General features: G+C 37.5%; 1 protein-coding gene across 4 annotated transcripts in view; it reads right to left on the minus strand.

Annotated features, from left to right (window-relative positions):
• Positions 1-809: 809 nt before the first annotated feature.
• The window catches only part of HPGD (15-hydroxyprostaglandin dehydrogenase), a 31,329-nt gene continuing 15,611 nt past the window's right edge, over positions 810-16,527 (minus strand). The window contains exons 5-7 of one of the 4 annotated variants that reach the window (XM_036092337.2): positions 7,631-7,707; positions 4,744-4,907; positions 810-3,077 (exon numbers count right to left, since the gene is read on the minus strand). In XM_036092337.2, coding sequence (XP_035948230.1) covers positions 2,939-3,077; positions 4,744-4,907; positions 7,631-7,707 — 380 coding nt within the window. In that variant the 3' untranslated portion in view covers positions 810-2,938. Of the gene's footprint in view, positions 3,078-4,743; positions 4,908-7,630; positions 7,708-16,527 lie in introns of those variants that run through there. The other 3 variants (XM_078069448.1, XM_078069449.1, XM_036092340.2) reach the window with 3 other exon arrangements.

The raw sequence follows: 16,527 nt of genomic DNA on the forward strand, positions 1-16,527 counted from the left end.
TAATAGTCTTCGCGAATCTACCCAAGAGATTAAGATATTACTAATCCTCGCTCACTCTGTCTTCCACTATAGTGGCTATCTATTGCTTTTGTTAGTTCAGTATGTTCGCCCATGTGCTGGTAATGGCGGCATAATTTTCCTCTTGGAATTATTCCTTTCCTTGTCTTAGTCCAGAGGGTTCAGGTCAACTTCCCGCCCACCTCTCCTGTCCCCCACCACTTTTTTCACTACCTCTGGGGGAGGCATGTCATCTGGTTCTGGTCAAGGAGAATGATCTTTGAACACAAGGACCATCTCGGTACTTAGTACATAACCTAAGCAAAGCCAATGAGCTCTGCTGTCAGAAACAAGTTCTTTTCGGGCGCCTGGATGGCTCAGTCGTTTAAGCATCTGCCTTCGGCTCAGTTCTTGATCTCAGGGTCCTGGGATTAAGCCCCACGTGGGGATCCCTGTTCAGCGGGAACTCTATTTCTCCCTCTCCCTCTGCGCCTCACCCCCCCACCACCTGGCACATGCTCTCTCTCTCTCTCTCTCTCAAATAAATAAATAAAATCTTTAAAAAAAAAAAAAAGAAAAGAAAAGAAAGAAAGAAACAAGTTCTTTTGCCAGACTGGAAGCTGGTGAAAATCAGCCTGTTGATCCCAAAGCCATCGTATGGACAGAGCTGCCTAGGAGGGAAGCTAACAAAAGGAAAGAGATGGAAGACTGATGCCAGAATTTGTGACCCTGAAGCCAGTCACCTTTTCCCGTGCACGAGTAATTTCACCTTTAGAAATTCAAATGTAAGAAAGAAGCTCCACTTCAAATGATAGTATGTGAAATGATTTGAATTTTATTAAAAATTTACATTATTCAGACCTCTTCAGTATCCTAAACTTATGAACAGATAGAACAAAAATAGAAATCATCACATAATCACTTATATTTTAAATGGCACAAGTGTCTAAAATTATTTGGATACAAAATTTAAGTTTGTTGGACATTTCAGTGCCATTATCAAGTCTTAATCTTATTTCAGTGTCCACATACTTTTAGTTTGGCTGTTCTGGGACCCCCCCCCCAATTATTAAGAAAAGAACATTTGAAAAAAAAACATATTATTTACATTAGGATTTTCACTGAAAAAATGCAATTAAAGAAATTAAAGCTTCCTCTCCCCCAAATTTAATGTTTATTTTTTTCCCAACCACTATACAGAGATATCATATAACATTATAGATTTATTTAAAGCTATTTATAGCAGATACATTTTAATGTAAGATAAACTTTTACAACGTAGGTCACTTTTTTTCAGTTCTACTCAATATTTGATTTTAAATGTCTTCAGAGTTCACTGATTTGAAACAAATTCCACTCAAAGCACAAAGTATACTGAAGGCTGCCAGTTTACAAAAAATGATCCATAAATGAGAAGTTTTAGCTACAGCATTGAACATTATAGTAGGAAAATATGTAAGATAAGTGACATTTCCACATGCCTGTATTATTCCCCGACTAGTTACTGCCGCAATGTATGAACAAGTTGGTGCACGGTTACAACTCTTCTCTATCAGACATTCACAGATGCTCATTTCTTGTTGTTTTTCAAATACGTTATGTGAAACTCTGGACAAGAATTATTCATATTAAAATTACTCCTTAAAAGTGAAGTCAGTAGTTCTCTATGGCAGAATTAAAACAGAGCAAGATATAACACTCCAGTGTCTCTAGAAAAATCCTCATCAATCTCTCACATGGACAGCATTTGCTCCAAGGTGGGAGCTTTGGACTTAGCAGGCAGAGTGAATCACTTATACAATATTCTATGAAAAAATGATTGATTTGGAAATCTTGTGCTTTCACTATCAGTGGCATTAATTATTGCTTGCAAATAATGTTACCCAAAGCAGTTGCATTTACTGATCCTATCTTAAAACACTTGACAGGGAAAATAGCAAAACATCACAGGCTAACTTTACCTCTTGTTATTACGACTTTGCGCACACAGAAACATTTACAACTGAGGCTGTGACAAAACTAGTTTTTGTCCTCAATAGCTATACATAGAACACTAAATAAATTCTGGAGATTAGAAAAAGAAAAGTTTTATTAAAAACCAGGCACTATGGAAATTGGTACAAATGAAGTAACCTGAAAAATGTTATATTTGTATTTTTTTCCTTAATGAGGTGATCTTAAATATAATATTTTAGGAACACTATCATTTTTGCTATAACTGTTAAATGTTTCATTCCTGAGATTTCTGGAGAAAATTAAATTTCTTAAAGTAAGCAAAAACAGAAAGAAATGGTTTTCCTAGATGGGAGGCTGAACTATGGATCAATATCTCAGTTACTTTCTGTCATTTTCCCATACATCAGGTTTTTCATTTGGGATATAGTCACACTGTAGTTTATTCTTTTAACTACTGGCCCCGAAATATGCCACATCTTTAAAGAGCTGAAATGTTCAGCTGAAAGATGGCATATGAGTAAAAGTTATTGTTACTAAAAATTTGCCATTGTAGGTAGCTTCTCTTTTTTCAAGTGAGAACATAAAAACAAAATGAGATTTTTACATCTGGTTTGATTTAAATAACAATTCAAGTATCTCCTTTAAAATGATATTCTGAAAAACATTAATATTTATGTACCACAAATTTAAATACGTTTTTCTGAAAGGCAGAATATTCCTTGAATATCCTTTGTTTTAATCATTACATAGACTATAAAGATCAAAAGTTAGCTTTGGTTCACATCCCTGTTTTTGATAGTTCCTGATTGTTTTTATCCAAATACCTAACTAATCATTTAGAGATAAAGTTAATATCAAATGCATGGAGGAAAGCTTCAGACAATAACACAATTACATTTGGTTTAAAAAGCTACATTCAAATGAAGATATGGTCTAATAGAAGTCATTTGTTCTTATTTTCAGTTATAGTTGATATATAAGATGTTCACTGAGTTTTTGCATGAAATGGAGTTGTTTCGTAGTCTTGAAAATGAATTCCCTTAGAAGTTGTGATCTTCATAATAGCGCCATTCAAAGCATCATCTTCAATGAGTGTTATTAATCCACTTGCAATCATTGATGGGCTAAAAATAAAGGAAACATTGGTTTTTTAAAACTAAATATGAGGCATAATTATCACTACACTTTGAATTGTTTTTGAAAAATCTATTACCTTTATATGTTAGTAATAGGGAAATGGATATCATGAAGCTATGGCTACCTCCATATTTTAGTCAGTTAGATATCAACTGAATCATATGTCATTCTGACAGGAAGAATTTATGAATTTATATTTATTGTTCAGGAAATGATTATCTTCTCATCTTTATCTTATAGTAGATCTTAGACTTACCAGATAAAAATGGTATTAAAGTAGAAATGTGAGGAATTACAGATAAAGTTTACTGAACATCTATTATCTACTTGTTGCTGTTTTAAGAACCTTCCACGTAGCAATGTATTCATGGACTTTCCAAAAACCCTATTTTAGCATTATTTCTATTTTACAGGTGAGAAAATTGAGGTGCCCAAAGGTTGACAGATAAGTTTATGGTCAGGGGTAGAGGCAGGATTTGATCCCAAGTGGTCTGATTCCTTCGTCATGACGGTTATGTCTCTCGGCTGTGAGACCAACTGCTTGAACTCAAACACTGTTCACCAGCCATGTGTGTTGATCAACTGTTTCTTATGAAAACGGTCGAAGCTACGGGGCCATATGAAATTTCGCAAAAGGTAAATGTGAATATCGCTTGGAATTTAGTCAAATTAGGTATCATAGCTTCCACTAACTAAACACCACGTTTTTTTAAAAAAAAAAAATCTGATGATGGTCAAAGGCATTATGATGCACTGCTTCTTGGAATTCATAATGTATAAACATTCTATCTGGAAACCCAGAAAAAAATATTTTTTTTAGAGAGTTTGCCAAAATGTCCACAACAGCCAAACTATGGAAAGGGCCAAGATGTCCATCGACAGATGAATGGATAAAGAAGATGTGGAATATATATATACAATGGAATATTATGCAGCCATCAAAAGGAATGAAATCTTGCCATTTGCAAAGACGTGGATGGAACTGGAGGGTATTATGCTGAGCAAAATAAGTCAGAGAAAGACATGTATCATATGATCTCACTGATATGAGGAATTCTTAATCTCAGGAAACAAACTGAGGGTTACTGGAGTGATGGGGGTGGGAGGGATGGGGTGGCTGGGTGATAGACATTGGGGAGGGTATGTGCTATGGTGAGCGCTGTGAATTGTGTAAGACTGCTGAATCACAGACCTCTACCTCTGAAACAAATAATACATTACATGTTTAAAATAAAAAAGAAGAAGAAGATAGCAGGAAGGGAAAAATGAAGGGGGGGAATCAGAGGGGGAGACGAACCATGAAAGACTACGGACTCTGAGAAACAAACTGAGGGTTCTAGAGGGGAGGGGTGTGGGGGGATGGGTTAGCCTGGTGATGGGTATTAAAGAAGACACGTGCTGAATGGAGTACTGGGTGTTATACGCAAACAACGAATCATGGAACACTACATCAAAAATTAATGATGTAATGAATGGTGATTAACATAACATAATAAAATTAAAAAAATGAGAAATAGAGAGTCTGCCAAACCAACACTTTGAAGCACCCTTAGTTTCTCAAATTTAAAGGGTTATTTTTTCCCTTTTTATGACTTATGTTTAGATAGTACTTTGCTCCATCATATAAAGGAAGATCAGTATAGTTTTACTTACTCCAAAATTCCATAGAACTTCATCATATCCTTAATATGATCCTTATATTCTATATATTGTCCCATGTTTTCTTCTTTCTCAATGGATTCGAGGATGGGTGTATTAACAAAGCCTGGGCAAATGGCATTCAGTCTAACACCACTGTTCATGAGATTAGCTGCCATCTGTGGATTAGAAGTAGAAGGTTGCAGGTTTCAGTTGCTTTGTAAATGTATACCATGGGACACACTGATAATTAAAACCATTTCAAAGACTCTGATGTGAAAAATACTAGTCAGATATCCTTCTAGTGATCTAACAATGACAATGTTAAGGTTGACTGGTAGCAGAAAATGAAAGAATAGGGAGCCTGGGTGGCTCAGTCGTTAAGCGTCTGCCTTCAGCTCAGGTCATGATCCCAGGGTCCTGGGATCGAGTCCCACATCAGGTTCCCTGCCCAGCAGGACGGCTGTTTCTCCCTCTCCCGCTCCCCCTGCTTGTGTTCCTGCTCTTGCTATCTCTCTCTCTGTCAAATAAATAAATAAAATCTTAAAAAAAAAAGAAAAAAGAAAATAAAAGAATACATACCTAAAGTATCAAATTAATTCTGGAAAGCCTCAGCTAATTAATTCTTTAAAAATCAATATTGCTGGGAAACTCCTGAAAATACTTGATTATCTAAGCTGCTCTTATCTACTGAACTCTGCAGGAAGCTAAACGTAAAAAGCCGAGGCTCAGAATCAATATCTCTCAAGTTTGCTTTTAAAGATTAGGATTGTATATCAAGAGACTATTTCTTTAAAAAATACTGTTAGTGGAACGTTTGGGACTCTGATTGATTATAAAGATACTCTTGATAATATGCACTATGTGGAAGGCAATTTAAGTATTTTCAGACTAGCATTCTTTGGCTTAATTTCAATCTATTGATTTTATTTGAACTGTTGATAAAACAAAATGTAGTCAATTACTTTTGGATTCCATTAACTTACTGCTAAAATTCATTTGTAACCCCCAAAATCAACAATCATGGATCTTTTGTGGTCATTTATGGACAAGCACAGAGCAAATGTTCCAACTAAGATCAAAAAGATGTTCTTGTTTCAGCTCTTATACTATAAACAAATGTCCTCTTTGTGATATATTTAGTCTATGTTTTTGTGCCTTTTGTTGGTGACTTTGCTATGTAAAACGCCTCCCAAGCATAGTGGTGAAGTGCTGTTCAGTGTTCTTAAGTGAGGGAAGGCTGTGATGTACCTTACAGAGAAAATTCATATGTTAGATAAGCTTCATGCAGGCATAAGGTGTAAATGCTGTTGGCCATGTTAATACATATCAAATACAATACATATTAAATAGGCTGACTTTACATAAAAATATACATAAGACTAGACTATGTATGGATTAGTTGCTCAAAATGCTGTAACCAGAGGCTCAAAGGAACTAAATCCCGTATTTCCCCGAGGAGCAACAGTTCAATATTCTCTACTGCAGTGCTGGCAAGTGATTTGATAGAGCTAACTACCACAAATCATGAGAACTGACTGTACAGATTTACATTCTTGTCATTGTAAATAGGAGATTTTTGGTATTTAAAAATTATTTATTTTTTTATTTAAATTCAATTAGCCAACGTATGGTAGATCATTAGTTTTTGGTGTAATGTTCAATGATTCATTAGTTGCATATACCACTCAGTGTTCATCAGAATTATTTTGTTTTGTAATAGCTTTATGTGTTCCTTAAAAGTTGAATTAAAGATTAAATCTCTGCAAAGTAAATAAAAATTTCCAATCAACTTGAATTAAGAGCATGAGAGCTGCTTATCTTCCTTTTTGACTGAACATTTACCGTTCATGCATCTACTTTCTTTCTCCCCATCTCTTCTCTATCTTTTTCTGTCTGGTCCCTCTCTTTGTTTCACCTAGATTAATCACAGCAGAGATTCCCCCAACTCTTTTATCCCCTTCTACACCTGTCCTCTCTAATACATTCTCTTAACAACAGCCAGAATGGTCTTCTGAAAATGGAAACCTGATCTTGTCACTCCTTTGCATAAAAGACCCACTGATGCTTGCATTTCGAATCAAAGCTCATTTCTGGGGCCCATAAGCTGCTTTTTGTCTGGCTCCGGCTTCTGACTTTCCCCTTGCTCCTCAGGTTCCATTCAAAATGCCTCCTTTCGGTTAATAAAAAGGCAAGCATTCCTCTGTACACCTGTCACCCGAGGCCCCATGGAGACGTCATCCTTGACTACTCTCTCTGGTAAATTCTGGTCCCATCCCTCTGTGCTCGCCTTTTTATCATATCTCCAGTGATAAGTGATACCTAAAACACACTACATATTCTACTCAAGGAGGCCTAAAGTTAATAATTTTTAAATTTGGAGTCAATTTTAAAAATAAAGAGTGTCTCCCCCGCTTTTTTTTACCCTTAGGATATTTTTCCATAATGCATCTGTGTTTAGGACCAACTTCATTTTTATTATTTTTTTATTTTTTTATTTTTTATTTTTAAGATTTTATTTATTTGACAGAGAGATAGAGAGAGCAGGAACACAAGCAGGGGGAGTGGGAGACGGAGAAGCAGGCTTCCCACAGAGCAGGAAGCCCGAGACAGGGCTCGATCCCAGGACCCCGGGATCATGACCCGAGCCGAAGGCATACGCTTAACGACTGAGCCACCCAGGTGCCCCTTCCAACTTCATTTTTAAAAGATCTCTTCTTCACTTGCTCCTTGATGTGATCTGAAAACCATCTTTTATAACAAAGATTAAAGGAAAATTTACTTTTCTCTCTTTAACCCAGATGTACTGAATTCTGAATTTCTTCCCCTCTGCTTTATAGAACTCATGTTTCATATATGCACAGAAAGAAAACAAGAGATACTGTGGTTGTTAGGTCCTCACCGCTGCTGAGCGTGTGAATCCAATTATGCCGTGCTTTGAAGCACAATAAACAGGCTGTTGTGCCACAGGCATGAGCCCTGAAACAAACAAAAAATTTAAACAATTTCACTAAAAAAATAAGCAGATAAAAATCCAATAATTGCTATGCAATTGAGTAATTCATGCCTATTCCGTTTGAAGCTTATTCTACAAAATACACTACAATAATTACCAGACATTTTTTCCTTCCATGATCTCTACTATACTGGCCAGAATTGATGGTATGTGAGTTACAGCCTAGGAATGAAGCCGAGAGTGATATGTAAGTCCTTCTGTCTCCCTGACCCTCTGTCAAGAGAAGTAAATATTATCTGAAACATAAACAGAATCACCTTTAAACCCAGTAAGTTACCACCAATTTTCAGTTGTTAAGTCTTGATTTTAAAAAGTGTCTATTCTTCATTTTGTAAGACTTCCAAATGGCTTCCAAGTTTCTGAAGTGAGACTTGGAGATGACTTGTCTTTGCTATAAATTAGTATGCATTTCCCCATCGCCTATTGTACTGAATGGTGCCTCTAAAGTGTTTAAGAAAAGTCAAAGTAACTTCTTTTGATTTTGAGCTGTAGGAGATGCCTAGATCTTCCTGCCCATGACTTAGGTAAAGAAAGCCAGAAATTAAAAAAAGAAAAGAAAAGAAAACCAGAAATAAGAATGTATGATCCTATTTCATTTCATTTCATAATTATGTACTCTAACAGAATTCAAGCAATTTTAGAATTGGTTTAATTTTCCACATATACACAATAGTAACTGCTCGGATGTATGATTAAATTCATGGCTTGCAGAAATACTAGTATTGTAGCACACACAGCATCTTTTCTCCCCTACCTCCTGGCCCAACCCACCAAAAGAAACAAAACAACAGCAAAAACCTTTTACTGAACTGTTACTATCAAGTTTATTTCTCATCATTATCAGTTCTCTACAGTGACACTTTAAACCAGAGCCATTCGTATATTTCAGTTTTTAACAAATTTCCCCCATTAACTCATTTTAACATTTTTTAAATTTGTGATATCTGAGTCAAGCAACAGTGATCTCTGATTACTATAATGTTATTAATATCAAATGTCACGTTAATAATACTAAATTATTCTGCTGAGACACGTTCATCTCCACCCAGCTAACTAGTCCCAGAACACCACCAATCAGTCGAGCGTGTTGTGCCAAAGTTCAGCAATAAATGCAGACCTTAACCACTCCCTGGGTGCCTGCCAGGTCTCAATTTATAAAGTATGTTTGCTCAAGAGCAGTTTAAATCCCTGAGGATGGTAGATCACACATAGTGCGTCCACCCGGTGATTTCAAAGTACTGTACCATGTGGCTCTCTTGTTGTTGTCGTGCTTGTTGTTTCTTAGCTTAAGTAAAATGTGTAAGTTAATTAAGTTCATCGGTGTCAGTCAACAAGAATTTATGATGCCTCCACAGGGTACACAGGTGTGTTAGGGGTTGGGGACAAAGGGAATAAGTAGGTGCAGCCAGACATTGCTGCTGCTTGCTCTTCTAAGTTAGTCGTTGTTTTGCCTCTCCTTAAAGGTTTATGAGACAAAGGCAGTTGGTTGGAGGATGGTGTTCACGGACTGCAGGAAATGCAGAATGAACCTTAGTTAGAGATAAGCTGACGCAGCCACAGAAACAAAAAAGCACAAGGACACCGTTCATAAATGTTGTCAAAGATGAATTCGGAATGAATTTCTGTTACTTGTGCGAAGGTACTGAACTTCTGAACCCAAGCTAGTTCAAAGTGTCACAGAAGTGAAATAAATCAAATAGTGTTAGGTTGGTTCCATCTAAGAAGCAAGCACAAAACACAGACGTTCCTCTAAAGACACAATTGTAAAGGCGACCAGAATGTGAAAAATTTGTTTGCATTTTTAAAGTGGCATTCGGTTTTATGAATCTTGTTAACATTATAATGACATTTTCACTGCTATCCTGCAAAATGTCTATTTATGCATTGCTTTCACTTTCTGATATTAGATCAAAGCCTGTATAAATCAATATCAGACATTCAGAAATCGTGTCCTTTTCTATTTTTTTACAGCTTTATTGAGGTATAACGGACACACAATAAACCACATATATTTAAAGCGTACAGTTTGATAAGTTCTGACATATGTATACACCCATGAAACCATGACCACAATCAAAATAACGAACATATCCATCACCTAAAAGTCTCCTCGTGCCCCTTTGTCATCTCTTCCTTCTGCTTTTCCCCCTCCCTCTAGGCAAACACTGATCTGCTTTGTGTCACTGTAGTTTGCCTTTTCTAGAAGTTTATACAAATGTAATCATATATTGTAAACTCTTTTGGTCTGACTTCTTTCACTCAGGATAATTATTATGAGCTTTATCTATGCTGTAGTGTGTATCAATAGCTCATTTTTCCTTTCTTTTTTTTCTGAATAGTATTCCACTGTACGGATATACCCATCAGTTACATATACATTCACCTGTTGATAGATATCTGGATTGTTTCCACTTTTAGGGTATTACAGATTAAGAGAATTCTTTTTTTTCAATTACTTAAGCAAGTCATAGTTAACTTAGAGATTTTTTTCTTTATCTTCCCATACATATAGATTTTCACTGTTGCTTCTTATGTTTCAAACAGGTAGGGTGGGTTAGTGATCCGCAGCGCTTTCCCCCCAGCTTGCCAATGGACAGTCCAGGTGGAAATTTACCATCTGTACCTCAGCTTGCTATTGTGAAAAGAAGACTAAATGGGTAGAGAAAGGCTTTTTTTTTTTTTTTTTAAGGCTTTTGTTTTTCTTTTTAACAATGATTTTGTTCTGAATATTTCAGAAATCCAACATTTTCTATTGGATCTCAAGAGCCACTTTTCTTTTACACACAATGCTATTGCTATTGTGGTCTAGCTTCAGTATTTTTAACTGTACTTCTGTTACTTACCTTAGCCCTAAAACACTAATATATGTTGTTTCTGTGTGCTTCAAATAAAAATGTATTCTGAGGCTGGGAATCAGGGTCAGCAGGTAGAATTGTGCAGGGTGTGTATGTTATGACTCTGGAAACACCATTAACATGGTAGTGTAAATTTTGCCCTCCCCCGCCCCCAAATTCCTGCAGTTTACAACCTGCACAACCAGACATGGCAGCCGTCTCTGGTAGAGGAGGATGACCAAACAAAAGAAACTGTGAAGGAAGAACCAGTAGAGGTAGGAAGAAAACAAGTTAAGCACCGTGTCATAGAAATTAAAGATAGTATTCTAAGAAGCCTACAGTGGTCACTGTTATCAAGTGCAGAATCAAATGAGAATCATTCCTCTTGAGATATGAAACATGTCTCAGTATCACTTATCTAAAAGTAATACCCTTGGTCTCACATTTTCCTCCAGCTACAATTCCATATCTCTTGACAACACAAAGTACTGAAAAGAGTTACTCTATTCACTGTCTCAACTCTCCTTGCTTCTCATTTGCTGAACAACTCACTCTACTTGGGCTTCCATCTCACTGCTCCAATCAAACATCTCATGACCAACACTTTCTTATACTATTTAACCACTCAAAAATGTCTTTTTAATCAAAGTGGTCAAGAGGGATGATATAGCATAGTAGTTTGGACTTTGGGTGCCATGATGGCTGAATTTTAAAAAAAAAAATTTTTTTTCAGGGAGGACTTTTTTTTAAATCTTTTTAAAAATTTATTTGAGAAACAGAATGCATGCAAGCACAAGCAGGGGGGCGGCAGAGGGAGAGGAAGAAGCAGACTCCCTGCTGAGCAGGGAGCCCGATGCGGGGCTCGATCCCAGGACCCCGGGATCATGACCTGAGCTGAAGGCAGACGCTTAACTGACTGAGCCACCCAAGCGCCCCCCGAGTTCAAATTTTGAATCCACCACAATGAGCTATGTGACCTTTGAAGAAGTGCTGGCTACCAAGGTGTTCTTCTTCTGTGAACCAGAGCCATCATAGTAGCTGCTGAGTCTCCAATGAGCTAATTTACATAAAATACTTCAAGTAGCACCTGGCACATAATAAACTCTACTATTTGCTATTATTTTATATAAATATTTTTCTTAAGAGGAAACATCCCCAAATCTTGTTTTATAGACTTATTTATCCACATTATATCTTTTTGTGAGAATGTACATTTTGAACTAAAATGCCACAAACCTGGTCCAGTGTCCTAACTTTCTTTGGTTTCTGAACCGTGGCAAACTGTGGGCTACTAATCCTAATTGAAGAGGATTTACAGAAGTACATTCATTTAAGATCTGTGTGTTTAGTACCTTTCAAGTACAAGGTATAGGGAAGTAGTCTTTAAAATATACTCTGTTGAGGGGCGCCTGGGTGGCTCAGTTGGTTAAGCATCTGCCTTCGGCTCAGGTCATGATCCCAGCGTCCCAGGATCGAGCCCCGTGTCGGGCTCCCTGCTCAGTGGGGAGCCTGCTTCTCCCTCTGCCTCTGTCCCTGCTTTTGTTCACTCACTCTCTCTCTCAAATAAATAAAATAATATATACTCTATTGAAACGTGTCAGACTAATGGGAAGACCCCTGGTGCAATGGGAGAGTAGAAATTCATTGGCTGAACTGCTAGATCAGTGCCCGTCATCCAACTTCAAGGGACTTTTGCCAGTATTAGGACTACAGGACCAGCTGCTGTACTTAATTTGGGTTTTTAACATCTTACAAATTAATACCTATATGCAGAGGGTCTTCATGTTAAAGGACTTAAGAACAACAACAAAACAAAGGATTGTGGCAATGAGATGGCAGTCTCCAAAGAAATGACATTTTGTTTAATATTGTGAGACATTTCTTATTAGTGTTTAAAAATGGAGGCCTGCTTCTCCCTCTCCCACTCCCACTCCCCCTGCTTGTGTTCCTGCTCTCGCTCTCTCTGTCAAATAAATAAATAAAATCTTTAAAAAAAAAATTGATACCTTATATTTAAAATTTAAGGTCAAGAATAGAGTTTTTATCTCTAAAACTCTCTATCTCTAAACCCTCTAAAACTTTTATCTCTAATACTCTAGACCCAGCATGGTGCAAAGTTCACTTACAGAATCCCAAAATGACTCTCTCTAAAATATAACATGTCTAGTTAGTTACAGGATTATGTTTATCATAACAATAGATTTAGAAAAAAATCAATAGGAGAAATTCTAGCCACAAAATAGAGAAATCGTTTCTACAACTGCTCAGGATAACACCACCAAATAGCCACTGACTGATGAGATAATTACAAAGAAAAATTTAAATACCTGAAAATTACATATGCAATTACAGAACATACAAGGAAGTCATTTAGAAAAATATAATTTCCATTTCCACATTTGTTCTTCCATCTTTAATATTCTTTCTGGCCATATTTGCAACAGATAGCTTTAATCTCTACATCCCGTAGGATGTAAAAAAACTCCAAAAGGATTTTGTGCAAAAAACTGAAATCTGTTCGGACGGGAATTGTACTGGATCCCCAAACAGGTTTTCTTTTAAGTAGACAGAAGCCATATGAAATAGATTACAGAGAAGCACTAAAGAAATTCAACTTAGGAAAATAAATTGAGAATCTAAGCATACCAATCTTTGCATGATAAATTGTAGTTCAGCAGCTATGCCAAAAAGCAGGAATCTGAACCCCTCGCATTTTCTTTACAATCAAGAAGGAAACCATGTACCCACCTTTGTTTTTAACTATCACATCTCTAAGACAAAGGGAAAGGGAGAACTAGTGAGAATCTGTTTATCTATATTGGTGCAGAAAGCTGACCAAAGTAATGGAGGCACTTCCTCATTATGTGATGTTCCACATAACAGAACATCTTATCTGATGCTGCTTTTTTTCCCCTAGGTATCATGTTTACCATTAACAAATCATGTTTTATTTATTTACCTATTTTATTTATTTTAAAGATTTATTTATTTATTTTAGAAAGAGAGAGAGAGCACGAGCAAGGAGGGGGAGGGGGAGAGGAGGAGAGGTGGAGGGAGAAGGAGGGGAAAGAATCCCAAGCAGACTCCCAGCTCAGTGGGGAGCCCTCCGCGGGAGTTGACTTCACCAGTCGAAGATCATGACCTGAGCTGAAATCAAGAGGCGGATGCTTAACCGACTGACACACCCAGGCACCCCCAAATCATGTTTTAAAGTGTGACATGACATAAAAAGTGGTCTAAGCCTTCCTAAAACCATGACATCTTCTATAATAAAAATCTTTCCAGAAAGGTAATTTTGTTTGTTAAGAATTAACTTTATTAATTCTTAGAAAGTGGCTTCTAAAGTTGCACCAAACTTCTTCCTAAAAGTTCAGGCATTGCCTGTGCTGTGATCAAAAGAAACAAGAGATGGGCTTCTGTAGCCACTCAGTGAATCTCCCTCTGCAAACTGGAAGCTAGCTGCTCGAAGTGTGGTCCAAGGACCAGCACCACAATTTCAGGACCCCTCCCAGACCTACTGAGTCAGAATTTACATCTAAACAAAATCCCTAGGTAATATCTATGCATGTTAGATTCCAGAAGACTTATTCATTTCCTAATCTGGCTAGGAAGCCCTAAATCTTTTTATCCATTCCTCAAAAGGCCAACTGATCAATATTTCATCTTTCTTATTGATCCCTCTAGTCTGTGCCTTCTTAATAATTTTACGCCATAAGACAGCAAAATGGACACCATGAAGAACGTTGCCAGTACAAAACAAGAAATGTGGCTCGCATATTCCTAACAGCTGACATCTGACCAATAAAGATCCAGATACTGTAGGATCACCTAATCTATGACATACACTCATAACGGCAAAATAAAAGTTGCTGTTATTACTACTGCTAATTCTCACCACATTTTCCAAGTTATATATAGTTGTTCAACTATAAGTTGTAGGGACTTGGTAAGAGGTAAATGTGACATCATATAGCCAATAGTTTAGCACAATGCCTGTGACTTGGAAGTTGCTAAATATGTTAGGCCCCCTTCCTTGTAGCAGGAATATTTGCAGAGGGTGGTACCACGTGATTCTTTTTACTTTCAGCCTAGAGATGAAAGAAGGTGATGAATATTTTAGCTCACCTGAAATTTCTGCTCTCTTGTGACATTCCAGTCCAACTACCGTTCTTCAGGCCATGGGAGACCCAGTGCCTTGAAATTCAGTATCATGTTTCTGTTTAAAAAGTCTATGTCACGCTAACCATTTGGTTCTGCCATGCTGATAAGAGATACTGATGTACAGCTCTTCAGGTAGAAATTTTGCCTAGTTACATCCATATCCCCCTTTTCCTTTCTGTACATGCTCAATGTATGCTTGATTAAGTTGAATCTGTTACTTAAAGCGGTATCTTTAGGACATCCACCTTAACACAAACTACAAGCTAATTATATCAGCTTAGATGAAACATATAGCTCAAGTGAGTATGATACTGGGTTGATATTTAAGACATGCTAAAAAAAAAAAATCTATGATTGTTTTCTTGAGACCCTAATGTTTTCAGAAAATAAGTTTTCTTATTTACGGTTTTTAATCTCAGTAAATAAGACCCTAATGGGATCTCTCACAAAATGCCCCTGAGTGCCTGTCTCAGAGACACAGAGAATGCTCCCAGTGAACACCAGGACCTCAGCAGCTGGGTATGTAGGCAGGTAGAGGCAGGATTAGCAGGCAGATTGCTTTTCCTGTGACAACTACTTCGTCCTTCCCACTGTTTGAAGCAACGAACTACATAAGAAGCACACTTGACTCTCACCGATGTCTTGTGCTCAGAGGACAGCTGTTGAATGACCCGCCTTAAACCAGACTTCATGCTGATCTGTTGTTGTTCCTCTCAACTATTTTTTTTAATAGTTAAGGATGACTATGTCAACACGAGCACAGCTTTATATACTGTGTTGATAGACAGAAACTCCTAGAGAAGAGTCTAGGTTGTTAACAGTGCTCAGAACATCTTCTGGAGCTCCCAGCTGGCGCACACCCTTCCCTCAATACGCGGAGGAATCACTCTCCACTTGACTCCTGTTTGTTAAACTTATTAATTGCATTTGATACTTGGTCTGCGTCAGTGGTCATTACTCATTAACTTCTCTGCCCAAACCAGTGTTTCAACTTAAGGTTTTACTGACAGTGAAGGACTCCAGTGAATCTATGTAAGAGATCGTGAGGGAAGACTGGTGGAGTTCAACAGCACCCACAGCTAGTCCTTTAATAGAGGGACCAGTAGGGGGGAAATAGGAACAAATCTGAGGAAAGGAAGTTCGGAAAACACCTCTGGAAAACACAGAGGAAGCAAGCATTGGAAATATCTTTCCTAGATTTTGTCATTTATACCTCAATAAAGCTGGGGGAAAAATACTTTGACTCTGGTAACTCCTCAAAGACTTTTTTGGTCATCTGGCCTCTCCCAACAGGCAATGACTTCAAGGGTTTAAAACTGTTGGTAACATTTCTGAGGAAAATGTGAAGCCAGAGAGGTTCTCACTGATCTTTTTCTACTATTACAAAATCCCAAGTGTTTATCAAACTAATCTTATTGTGGGAAGAAGAGACGCTCTTGGGGATTGGACAGAATACAAGGCAATGCATCTTCATCCTCTTTGTGAGATGAAAGGACATTAGTGCCAAAGCCCGGGGTGGGAAGAGAGGTGGCAGGGCCTGCCTAGGTTGGCCAGTGACGACAAAGAAACAGTACAAAGGCATCAGGTATAGAGGTCAGGCATTATGGAGGGAGGCTACGTCTCTACAGAAGGATGAAGGCACCACATTAAACAGAATGGACAAAGATGAGCTACGTAACCATTATAAGTAGAGTTACCCTGCTGGTTGGGAGGAATGTCAGGTGGAGAAGCAGTCTGGAATGCCATGATATTCATTAAATTGTAAGAGTGCCAGAAAGGTAATTTGAA

This window comes from Halichoerus grypus, chromosome 3 (genome assembly GCF_964656455.1).
Source record: "Halichoerus grypus chromosome 3, mHalGry1.hap1.1, whole genome shotgun sequence".
NCBI classification, from domain to species: domain Eukaryota; kingdom Metazoa; phylum Chordata; class Mammalia; order Carnivora; family Phocidae; genus Halichoerus; species Halichoerus grypus.